The sequence below is a fragment of the Sorex fumeus genome, unplaced genomic scaffold, assembly GCF_029834395.1.
Source record: "Sorex fumeus unplaced genomic scaffold, SorFum_2.1 ptg000030l, whole genome shotgun sequence".
In the NCBI taxonomy this organism is placed as follows: Eukaryota; Metazoa; Chordata; class Mammalia; order Eulipotyphla; family Soricidae; genus Sorex; species Sorex fumeus.
In genome coordinates this window covers 15492854-15506102 of record NW_026606087.1, presented here as the reverse complement: position 1 = coordinate 15506102, position 13249 = coordinate 15492854, and the positions used below count along the sequence as shown (strand labels likewise).

Here is a 13249-nt window from a genome sequence, read left to right as displayed (position 1 = left end):
GAGTGTCAGTGGTTTTTTGTGCTGATGTCTCCAGATTAAGAATTCGAGATTTCTGGAATCCTCTCTCACGCACAGACTGTGCTGCACTTCCACTTGCATTTAGAATAAAGGCTTTGCACCTGCCCAGGCTTCACAACGTATCATCTCATATTCACCACCTCTCTATGTTAGAAAAATTTTCTCTCCTTGGCCCTAAAGACTTAAATTGAGATCATTTTGCACTGGTATTCCAAATAATTTTTCTTTCTTTTTTTTCCAGGGGTGCTCAGGGTTTACTTCTGGCTCTGAGTTTAGGAATAATTTCTGGTAGGATTTCAGGGACCACGTGGGTACCAGGGATTGAAATTAGGTTGACTGTAGGCAATTCAAGTGACTTACCCATTGTATTATTTCTCCAACTCCACATTTTTCTTTTCAAAAGTCTCTATAGTTCAATGACAGTCCTTTCTTGTTTGGGTATGTTTGGGGACTACACCCTGCAATACTGAGGGCTTCCTCCTAGCTCTGTGTTCAGGGATCACTTGTGGTGGAGCATAAGGACCCATAAGTGATTCTGGGTACTGAACCCAGGTCAGTCGTGCTCTGGGCAAGCTCCTTCCTGACCTGCTGTACTAGCTCTCTGGCCTTTAATTTTTAACATTAGCTACTTAATAAATATGGGAGTGTCCTTACTTTTAAGCAATTCATAATTCAGTGGGAAAATATACTGTAATAAGTCTAGGTTAGGATGCTAAGTGCATAAAAAGAGACCAAAACAAGTTCCGTGGGAGCAGAAAACATTTTATCATACTCAGGGGAAACAGGCCTAGGAAAATAGCACTGAAGAAAGTAAATCAGAATGTGAGTAAGATTTTGATGAATTAGGTTCTGACCAGTGGGATGTCAAGGGGAGTGTTCTGGGAGGATTGTGACAGATGGAGAATGAAAAGCCAGACCAGCACAGAGGCTATGAGATCAACATTGCATTTATGAAATGCAAATGGCGTATATTCCACTGTGGCTGGAACATATGGGCACAACTGAGGAGTGATAAGAGAGAAATGGGACAGAAGCTAAAAGACACCACCTTTTGCCATGCCACAATAGTTTAGTCTTTATTCTCAAATTTGGAACTTTTTTGTTGTTGTTGTTAAGTAAAAAGATAGGGAAGACAGGGACCTGATTTCATTTTCTTTTTTTTTTTTTTAAGGTTTCTTCTTTTTTTTTTTTTTTTAGTGAAACACCATGAGGTACAGTTATAGACTTACAAATTTTTGTGCTTGGGTTTCAGTTATACAATGATCAAGTACCCATCCCTCCACCAGTGCCCATCATCCACCACCACAGGTCCCAGCATCCCCCCCACTCCCCGTCTCCCCCGTCCCACCCTGCCTCTGTGGCAGGGCATTCCCCCTTGTCTCTTTCTCTCCTTTTGGGTCCTGTGTTTTGCAAGAGAGACATTGAGTGGCAATCATGTTTAGTCTATAGTCTACTTTCAGTAGCTGTTAGAAAAGATGAAGTCATGAAATTTACATACAAGTGGTACTACATGGAAAGTATCATGTTAAGCGAAATAAGTCAGAAAGAGCAGGATAGACACAGGAAGATTGCATTCATCTGGGGAACATAAAGCAACAAAATGGGAGAATAACACCCAGGAGTGGCTGAGATTAGTACCAGGAATTTTGCTCAGTGTCTTGGAGGGCAGTCACATGTGCTAGGGGAAAAGGAAGCTCTGATAGAGAAGAGAGCACCAAATAAAGGGTGTTGTGAGGATCCTCCCAGGGTGATTTCATTTCCTTAGCGGATACTTTAGACTGTGCAGATGAAGAAGGCAATCCTAGGGATGGGATAGTCAGAATCAGAATACCTAGTCTGGGTGATTTTCTAGGGCCGCAAAACAGAAGAAAAAGCAGAGCACAGGAAAATAGCTAACAAGAGATATACATTTTTGCACATTGATTATGTTCCAGGATTTTTTAAGTGCTTGACATTTATCATATCATTTAATGCACCATCTTCCCCAGGTAGTCACTATTACCACTTTAAACATTATAGAACTGAGGCTTAGAAAGGTGAAATTAACTGCCCTTAGTCATGTAGCCAATGAAGTCACAGGCTGGGATTTGAGTCATGGATCTATTTCATTGCTCTCATACAGTTCTGCATTTCTGCTTTGAGTTTGTCTTTTGGACATGGAATGTTTAATGTACTTGACAGACAGTGAACTCTTGTTGTAACTTTAGAAGTAAGACTAATTCAGAGCTTTGTCAAACAGATGGGGAATTAATTGTTTATACATAACGAACTTACTGACAGGAAGGACTGGGGAGAGCATAAGTGCAAGAAAGCACTGAGAGTAAAAGTTTGAGACTATTGTCACCTAAGACTGTGCTTGAGGGTTGAGCAAAGGAGGCTTAAGGTTTCAAAAGGAAACCAGGAATGAATGATGAGAGAGTACTGAGAAGAAGCAGAGGAGGTGTGAGAAGTTCCCCACCCCCACCTTAAAAAAATTATTTTGGGGGCCACACCTGGCAGTGCTCAGAGCTCACACCTGTCTTTGCACTCAGAGATCACTCCTGGTGGTACTCAAGGATTGAACCTGGGTTGGCCATGTGCAAGATGATTACCTTACCCACCGAACTATCTCTCTTGTTTCAGGATTGCGAGCTTTTTGAAGAGGGAAACACTCTAAGATGTGGTACCAGATTGATCATTATGATGTAGTGATATTGTGATGTAGTTGAATCTGACCTCTTTCCCTGCTATAGGAAAAACATGTTTTCATGTTATAGGAAAAGCATGACTCCTTGTATCTTTTCACTCCAGCAATTTGAATTAAACTGTCACTTTTTGTGCTAAGACTCATGTTCCCTATGTCTTCCCATTAAATTTGTGTCTAGTTGATGAGATCTCAGGGTAAAAGTTCAGTGGTGGAGTCAATATTACTGACAGTTCTAGAGCCCCATGAATGTGTAAGTCCCTGCTGATGGTAGAGCATTTCATTCATGCCCAACAACTATCTTTATTAATGCCTAAATCCCTTCCCTCAGTTGTCAAAGGTCAGATCTTAAGAATCTAACATTTTTATCATTCCCAGAATAAAAGAATCATATACACATATGACATTTACATATTATATATTGTATAGTATATAAGTATTTATAAACTAATAGAAAGCAAATGACACCAATATTTGTGAATAAAAAAGGAAAGAAAGGAGAAAGCAGTTAACTCTGATTTTTTTCCACAGGAGATCTGATTAGAAACAACTCAAGTTTCACTCATTCTATTTTAGTAATCTCTATTTATAGCCATCAATTTTATAGCCAGATTTGAAGATGCCAGAACCCTGCCACAGACTGATTATTCCACCAGAGTCTCCAAGGTTGTATCTTCCCTGTCAGTTCAATTCTCTTAGTCTTGGCATATCCCCTGGAAGCCAAGCTTGAGATGGAACGCTTTGTTTAGATAACATGTTGAAGGATTCTGTCATGGGAAGAGGAGCTGGGGAAGTAGCATATAGCTGGGCAAAGAAGTTGGATAAGGCTCTACCCTTAGAAGGAGATGAGCTTCAGTCTGGCCTCTCAGGAAGCTCTGAAGTTCACACTGCTTTATAGCTTTGGTTATACCAGGAGGCAAGGGGGCTTGCTTTTGCACATATATGTCATGTAGTCACTAATCTAGATGTTGTGTAGGTGTGTCCTGAAGAGGAGTATGTATTCCTAGATAAAGTAACTTTAATTATGTCAAGGATAGTTTTTTGGAGACAGGGAAAACCAGGAACCTTTAGCACTCAACTCTCATTGAAGAGAGGATATCAATGCATTCACCAAGGGAAGTGGAGCTGAATAACTTCACCCACTAAAGCCATTATTCCTTTTACATTATAAATTGGGTAGCTCAAAAGTATGATTTTTGGATGGGCACTTGGGCTAAAGTTAAATAAAGTTAGCATATCAGGGTTTAGTTTTCTTAATCATATACAGGTTATCATAATAAAAAGGTATCACTATTTTGGATTTTTTTAATTGGCTACTTGAATTTATGATAGGGCTTAAATTAGGATTAGTATTATAATTAAAGAGATTCTTGGAATTGTGTTAAGATTAGCTGTCAGTGATAAACTTTCTCAATATTAATATTATCTTTGAATCTGTCTTAGAGTTTAGTGATAAAATTATAGTTGATATAAAGCATAGGGGAGCTTAAGGTCATAATTAATGATGAAATTCTATTCCTTTTCTATTCTAAGTCTTATATAGGCCTTATATCTTAATCAACAACCTATCTTTGGTGAATGAAATGACTTAAAATATAAGAATTTTTTTAGTCTCTCACTTGTTTTTATCGTGTTTATAAGACTGGATGAGTATTCATTTGGGCCTTGAGTTACGAAGAATTTTAGGTTGAGAATTAGAGTATATATGGGCAAGGAAGTCAAAGTTTGTGTCAAAAAGTTTGGGTCTCAACATGATAGATAAAAAGAGACATGACAGTGGGATTTTGAAGGCTCTGATTATGCCTTCAAAAGGCTCTGATTATGCCTTCTTTTTATTCCAGCTTTTACCTGCCTGGTTTGGCTCAGCTTCTTCACCATGGTGTCCCCTCACAGCAATGGATCCAGTGCTACATATTTCATTCTGATAGGTCTCCCAGGATTGGAAGAAGCTCAGTTCTGGCTGGCCTTTCCATTATGCACCCTCTACCTTATTGCTGTGCTAGGTAACTTGACCATCATCTACATTGTGCGAACAGAGCATAGTCTACATGAACCCATGTACATCTTTCTTTGCATGCTTTCTGGCCTTGATGTACTCATCTCCACCTCATCCATGCCCAAGATGATGGCCATCTTCTGGTTCAATTCCACTACCATCCAATTTGATGCTTGCCTTCTACAGATGTTTGCCATCCATTCATTATCTGGCATGGAATCCACAGTACTGCTGGCCATGGCCTTTGATCGCTATGTGGCCATCTGCCACCCACTACGCCATGCCACTGTGTTAACGTTGCCTCGTGTTACTAAGATTGGCATGGCTGCTGTGTTGCGGGGTGCTGCACTTATGGCACCCCTGCCTATATTCATCAAGCGCCTACCATTCTGCCGCTCCAATATCCTTTCCCATTCTTACTGTCTACACCAAGATGTCATGAAACTGGCCTGTGCTGATATCCGTGTCAATATCATCTATGGACTCATTGTCATTATCTCTGCTATTGGCTTGGACTCAATTCTCATCTCCTTGTCATACTTACTTATCCTCAAGACTGTGTTAGGTCTGACACGTGAAGCCCAGGCAAAAGCATTTGGCACATGTGTCTCTCACGTGTGTGCTGTTTTTATATTCTATGTACCTTTTATCGGGTTGTCTATGGTACACCGCTTTGGCAAGCGACATGATTCCCTTCTTCCTGTCATCATGGCCAATGTCTACTTACTTGTTCCTCCTGTGCTTAACCCCATTGTCTATGGAGTGAAGACCAAGCAGATCCGGCACCGAATCCTCCGTCTTTTCCAAGTGAACACTGAGACTTCAGACCACTAGTTGTCAGTAATAAAACTACTTTTTCTTTTAAAGTACTTCAGTTCAGATTTTAATATCAACGTTTTGGAAGACAGTATTGTGAAAAATGTTCCTCAATTAAAAACAAGACTGATCCTTTGAAAATGAAATGGGTTTAAAGAATCCTCCTGTGAATAGGGCAGCAAAATCATTTACTTCTAATTTCTGCTTCTCAACAATTTTTCCTTTAGTTCTTTGCTAACTTTAATTGTTAAACCCTGAGGTGGTTGTGGTTGGAGTGTTATTACTTCCCACTTAATCACTCAGTACAAATATCTAAATTATTTAGCAAATAATTTGTAGCATTCTGAAACAAGTGTGTGGAGAGCTGAAGTAAATCTACCGAAGGTTCATACATGGCAAAAGTAAAATATATACAAGATTATAATATATCAGACAATCTGTTTTAATTGTCCTCTCTCTATATATTTTAATATTCTGTATATATTTCGTGTTCAGCAGCATGCAAGGGCCATTCCTATCTCTGTGCTCAGGAATTGCTCCTGGAAGTACTTTAGGGATTGTGCACTGCTGGAGGTCAAACCAAGTTAGGCCACATGCAAAAAAAGCACCTTAAATTCTACACTATCTTTGTCCCCAGATAATCTGATTTAATACTGTGATTTCCACTTCAGAACCCTAACCCATATTGTGTCTCAGGGAAAAATATGTACCTGGATCTCCATCTCCAAAATGATCTCTGCAGAGAATATTTTTTAATTTTGAGCACCAGATTGAAGAGAAGAATTGAAAGTAAAACCATGGAATGACTATTTTACCAATATTAACAAAAGATGATACATTATACTCTGAGAATTTTAAAATCCATGTATCCTTTTTCTTATTCATGTTTCTTATTAACCTTTTGATTTAGGCAAGAATATGATGGTATACTATTTTACCCATTGGGAGATTGATAGTCAGTGGAGATCAGTGAATTACAGTAGAGTACACAAAATGAAAATAAAATGAAGTCTCTTGATGTTCAAGTCTATATTTCGGTAAGAGACTGTTAGATCTGGGCTACCAGGATTTGGTTAGTTCAGAGTCTTGCATTTCCTGGAGGAGGTAATTAATTTCCCTTTTAATTTACCTGGTATTAAGTTTAGAAATTTTTTGTTAATTTTGCTTATGGCTTTACACCCAATAGTTCCTATACATTTACCATTGTACTTGTGTTGTAGTGACAGTACTGTTTTGGGGTAATTCCTGAAAGTGTCTAGTTTGTCACATAGAGAAATGGGTGATTTACTGATTATCCGGTGAAATATTTTATGACAAGATGTGGCTGAGAGCATCTAGAAACTCATGGAAGAAAGGTAGAACAGGCTACCATCAACTTGGGAGCCAAGAGAGGAAGTCTCATGAGACTGAGCAGGGCCGTGGCACAGATGACTAACCAGGAAGCAAGACAAACAAGGTTCTACAGAGAGTAGAGCACATATTCCTAGGACTCTGAACTACCCTATAAGGAAAGCACATAGATAGAATGCTCAGACATTAAGATCACAGTAGAGAACAGGAAAGGTATTATATCTGAGGGTTACTATTAACATATGTATCATTCTAGAAGCCCACCCATGCCATGAGCTCCACAAGGAATATCAGTTCCAGAAGGAAGTAGAATGGTAAGAGAGCAGTGGGCTCTACAGAAATGCAGGCATGAGATCATCCATTCACAAAAGGTGATCTGGTTAGACCCAAAAAGAGGTAGGGAAGTGTGAGAAGCAGGAAGTATTATATAGAGCAGGGCAGCACGTATGAGCAGTTAGATTTTTTAGGCCATACCTAGTGACACCAAAACTACTTTGTAGAGAGAGCATGAGAAAAACACATCCAATTTCTTGGGTGAGAATCCAGAATCCAGAATACTGTGAGCAGTATATACTCTGCCAGGACTAATGACATAAACAAGAGTCAGTGCTGACTTTGGGCACTTCGGATCACGTGGGTGTTAACCCATAACGCTCTAGTGCCTTGACAGTAGACTTGAGAAGAAAATACAGAATGAGACAATTTATTTCTTGTTATAAAAGTAATATATGATCACTGTAAACAAAGAAAATCACAAATACTTTGAGCATATAAAAGAAATAAAAATAAAAATTCCAATAAACTTGTCATCTTAAAATAAAAATAATATTATCATTTTTGTGTTTATTCTTCCATGTCCTTAATGTTTATGTGCGTGATTTTTATGGACTATGGTGAATGTATATCTCTGCTTTATATCGGAAAACCTATCAGAGATACTGATAGGTAATAGAGTAATAGGGGCTAGGAAGATAACTTAAAGTGGTGGAATTTATGCACTCCTATTTCCCCCTCAGAATCCATGTCCTCAACTCAGTACCACCATATATGGCCCTGGTGGTATTCCCAGAACTACCCAACAGAACACCAATGCATCAGGCCTCCACTATAGGCCAAGTGTCATGATGGTAACTCGAGACCCCCAAACACTGTTGGGAAACTCTCATAACACTAACAGAAGAAACACATTTAAGTTTATTTCCAGGTATGTAGCTATTATCTAGATTTTAGAGAATTCCAACTTTAGGGTAGAACCTACACTTAGGGTAAAGTTTCACGTCTTTGTTATCCAATGTCTCACTTGTTTATAATAAATGAATATTTCCTTAGATAACCTGAGAGGTCTTGGAATAAAGACCTCTATCTTCTATATGAATATTCCTTAAATGACCTGAAAGGGATTGGAATAAATAACTACAATGAGAAGGAGAAACAGCCTTTAGACTTGATTGGATATTACCATATGTTCTGGACAAAGACCTGCCTTCTGTGCCTTTTACCTGTGTGTTCTTTTGATCTTACCTGCTTGCTTTGTCTGGATAATCTAAGGATTTCCTGTTTTAGTTACTTGTACCTTTGTTGGGTCCTGGAGAAGACTGGATAATATTAAATTCAGTTTATAACCCATTTGCTCATTTAAAAGGTTTTATCTAGAAAAGATTTATAAATATGTCTTGTTTGCTCCATTCTGACAACTAATGCTCTAACTAGTTTTTTTTTTGCTTGGCAAATTGACCTAATCACAGTCATCTTACCTTGATTTTTTTTGTACCACTCCTAAATCCCAAATAGCTTACAGAAGTTTTACCAAACACAAATCTGGTTATTTTACTACCTTACTTAAAACTCTTATCAGCGGTCTCTTATTTCCTCCTATATAGTGATGCAACACTTAGACTTGGTAAGCACAGAACTTGGAATGAAGCTTCCCCTGATTGTAATGATAATCAAAGGGATACAAATACTCAGACCTCCATTTGCATATTGTTTCAGATCTGGTTACCTGCAGTTTCACAGTAATCAGCAACCTCCAATGCCCAGGACTGCAGCTACCCCGTCTCTTCCAGAGGCATTTTCCATTTTGAATTTTCTATTTTCCATCTTCTATCACAAGAATAGGCTGGAGTGATGATAGCAAAGTGGGTATGGAGTAAGTGGAATTTTGCTAAAATGGTGGTCAGAGCATAAAATGACAGAGCACTTTTGAAAATTATTTAGAGCTAAATATGCCCATATGTTGTAATGCAGTAATTCTATGTTTAGTCAAGAAACAAGTGCACAAATGTGTACTAACCAGCTCTTCATTGAGGGTTTATTCTACTCAGAATGACTGAGTAATTAAAACTACTCAAACATGGAACAATAGCAGAATGGATATGTGGTAGTGTATCCTTATCAATGGCAATATAGGTGAATTATTTTCACAAGCAATATTAAATAAAATAAGGTAAAAAAGAGAACATGATTACTTTTTGTATGGCATTCAGATGGAACTAATTTAGAACTAATTTATGAAGGTAGATGATTTGCTTTAATGAGGATGAGGAATAAAAACAAGAGGACTTTCAGGGAGTTTGGGGTTGCTTTTACTGTTCTATTTTTGATCTGACTGATATTCAAACGGATGTCGGTGGGCCCCAAGGGTGGTTTATGCGAAGTGAGGAGGAGAAAGATGGGCACTTTCTCCCCAGCCACCTCGCCCACCCTAGGACCCAGAGTTACTGGGTTCTTGTCTCCTCACAGAAAAGAATTTCAGGAGTAGATAAGCTGTGAAGTAAAAACAGATTTGGAGGGTTTTGACGGGGAAGAAAAGAGAGAAAGTGGGAGAGAGTAATGCGCTCAAGAGAAAATCTGGGCTTTTCCAAGGGTGGAAACCCTACACACACCCCAGCTTAAGATATGGAAGCATGAAAGTACACATCTCAAGAGGGAAGATGCGGGGACACTTGTGCTTTGGCATCACATTGTGCTCAGCCATGTGGCACAAACAGCACATGGGCTCAGGAAGCATGCGCAGTATATACGCGCCCTTCCTTGGTTCAAGGTGGCTTTTATAGGGTTTCTCCAACCTGCCCACGTGTGCGGCTTCTACCCAGGTAAAAGTCTGTTGCTAGGGAGGCTGCCAAGGGGGTAGGATTGGAGTGGTGATGGTCTTCTTTGATATTCCTTTCCTGGCCTTTTATTTCTGCTGGAGAAGAGGGTCCAGCCTTCTCTGGGTCTGTTGCTGGCCAGGTGAAAATCTTATCAGGCTTTAGTTCTTGTTTTCTGCAAAGTTGCCTTCTTGGAAGTTCAGGGTACTGATATCTTTACCTCCCAGGAAATTAATTGCCACTGCCTTGAGGGAGGGGGACTTCCCTACCTGCCTACCTACATCAAAAACAGTAGACATGTTTATAATTTGCAAAAATTTATCTTTATTATTTATGTATGTAATACATAAATAATGTATATGATATCACGTACATTAGATTAATGCTAGGTATATGGTATCTTAGGAATGATATCTTAGGTACATGACATAATGAAAGTGAAGCAAGAATAATGTATGAGAGCTCCAAACGATTTATAGAAGTTGCTGAATCTCAAAGAATACTTATTCTCACATTGAGAAAAAAAGTATGCTGGTTAGAAGTAGGAAGGTCTGCCATTAACTAGGGACATTTTGGATCCATATTTTATGTAAAAATAGCCAAAGGTTGTCAGCTTATTTTTGTCATAGGCAGGCCAGGGGCTATTTGTGCATTAAAATAGAGTTCTGAATAATCATTATATTTCTTTGTTTTACAAATGTGAAGCTGTAAACTCAAAGGTCAATTCCACTGCTACTTGTGGCCAATCAGTTGAGAAACACAATGAAGGGTTGAGAAGGAGCTTTACTGGCAAAAATCTGGTAGATCCAAAGTGGGCATCAGAATGAACAATGAAATCTCTTTATGGTCTGGTCTCACTGTCTTATCTGAAAACCTAAATAAAGTATGAGACTACAATGTAGGTGAAAAAATGTGGGGGTGAAGGAAATAGATACCTCTACAGAGAAATATACTGTCTTCCTATTGGATCCTCTTTGGTTTCCCTGAGAAATGCAGGGGATCAAAGGCAGGGATTCGGGAGGTTGGGGGTGGTGTGGTGGTGGTTAAAACTGGTAAAGGCTGTCAAGAATAATTGCACAGCATGAACCCTAAGGCCCCACAGGGTAGTGGTCAAACTACATTTGAGGTCCACTTGATCTATGTGACACATTAACTGGATCTCACCACCCTAATTTTGTTGAAGCTGTGTCCTCAGGAAGGAACAAGGGATTGCTCTGGAGAATCTGTTTCTGTTCCAGGTTTCCTAGATTCATTGTTCTTACAGAAAAGAGTTTCAAGAGGAAACAAATAGTGAAGTATAAAAGCTTTTATTTAGAGAATAAGAGAAGAGAGAAGAGAGAAGATATCCCATAAAGAAAAAAAAAGAAAAAGAAAAAGAAATACCATCCTAAAACTTGGCATATGTGTGAATCTATAATGGAATGTGTGCTGCTTGTTTTTGCAGAAGTTGGTTTAATAAGGTTTTCTCAACACACCGCACGAAACTTTTTAATGTAGTTAAGAGTCTGTCACTAGGCTGATGTCAAAGACTTCCCTTTCCAAGGGAAAAGGACTAAAGGAGTTTGAACTTTAGGATGTGTTCTTCCAAGTTCTTATACTAACCCTTTGCTCCTGCTGAATGTATACATTTGATTTAAAGATCACACCTGGCAGTGCTCAGGGATCACTCTAGGTAGGATAGGGAGACCAAATATGTTACCGTGGGTTGAACCCATGTTATCTACTTGAAGGCAAACACCTTACCTGCTGTACTTTAGCTCCAGCCCCATCCTGCTAAAATTTTTTGTCTTCCAAAGGATACAAACTTCTCTGGGGTAGTATTGATGCCATTCAAATCTTTATGACCCCAATTTTTGCCTCTTCAAAAGGAGTTCGGTGTTCATGCTTTTGGGATGCTTGGGGTTTGATAACAGAGTAATTTATTTAGATTATATCTTAATTTTATTACTTCTCCAAATTTGCTGTCAGTATTCCTCATCTACCTGACTATACCAGATTTTATAGGAAGGATAAAATGAAGGAAACTGTTCTTTTGGGGAAGGGTTAACTGAGGACAAACTCTTTTTATGTTTAATTTTTTGGACAAGAACAGTTGTTCTTGTCTAATTCCAGATCAGAATGCATCATGAGTCATTCAAAACCTTTCTGGTCCTTTCCCAGGTTATCATCTCTCCCAGGCATTTACCTAATATGTTGCTTATATTTTTAGCTGGAGGAGGCAGAGTAAATCATAACAGGATGAGACCACTTGGGACCAATAGCTAGATTGAACACTCAGTAGTGCCTCAGAAATAAACAATGCCAATGTCATTGAAAGAAAGGAATTTTCCTCCAATGGACTTGTCTTATTCTACATAGAAGTATGCACAAACCTTTAACATTGCATTTTTATATTATATTATACATTTTATTATTGATCTAATTTTTATAATTACTCTAACATCAACTTTGTGGTTTTAAAGTTGACAAGTTTCATCTTTAGTATAAAGTGCTTGTGAGACTATCTTACAGGTAAGATTCACAATTAGCAAAGTCAGTGACAAAGGGACCACAGCCCGTGTTTCAAGGAGTTCTGGAGTCTATCCTACCCTGTGGTCATCTTCAGCCAAGAGGTTCCATAGTACACAGATACGTGCTGTGCAATGCTTTGGAGACCTAAACTATGTTAAGGTCAAAGGCAAGAGTCTGTTGAATTTGGTCCTTTAGTTTTATGTTGCCTTTCTACTGCTCTGACAACCACAAATTAATTTCTGGAATTGATCTCTTAAGCACACAGGTTCCTAGGGAAGGGTGATGCTTAAGACATCTTCCCTCTGACTATGGCAGGCTAGCTGCATCTCTCCAGAAACATACAGATCAGGGTAGTTTGAGCAGAGTCCACTCACGCTCACCTACCCACCTCCAATGTATTTCCATGTCCAGCTCCCAACCAAAAAAAAAAATTATAGCTCTGGCAAAGGACTATTGTTCGTAAAATCAGCGACTGTCAATTAACTTGAATGTCTTTATAAGACTGCAAACAAGAGGAGAGCCATGAGCACTCTGTATCAGAACATTTCTTAGTATTTAAGAGTCCCCAAATCTTGGAAGAGCACATACATTTCAAGGACAAGTACTCCATTGGCATTTAAAAAATATTTGAAATAAATATAGGGAATAATGAATGCTCAAGTCACTGTCTTCCCATTGTTCATCGATTTGCTCGAGCGGGCCCAGTAACGTCTCCATTGTGACAATTGTTACTGTGTTTGGCATGTCGAATCCATCATGGGTAGCTTGCCAGGTTTTAACGTGTGG

The 13249-nt window shown here is 38.9% G+C and overlaps 1 protein-coding gene across 1 annotated transcript; it reads left to right on the top strand.

Moving 5' to 3' along the window:
- The first annotated feature begins 4577 nt into the window (after positions 1-4577).
- On the top strand, positions 4578-5531 carry LOC130025285 (olfactory receptor 51E1). Its single transcript, XM_056116241.1, has one exon. It carries the CDS (start codon positions 4578-4580, stop codon positions 5529-5531), a length of 954 nt encoding a protein of 317 aa, XP_055972216.1.
- The last annotated feature ends 7718 nt before the right edge of the window (positions 5532-13249 follow it).

What these genes read in the sequence shown, in the direction of transcription:
- LOC130025285 (XM_056116241.1), top strand. Translation starts at nt 4,578, where the DNA reads ATGGTGTCCCCTCACAGCAATGGATCCAGTGCTACATATTTCATTCTG.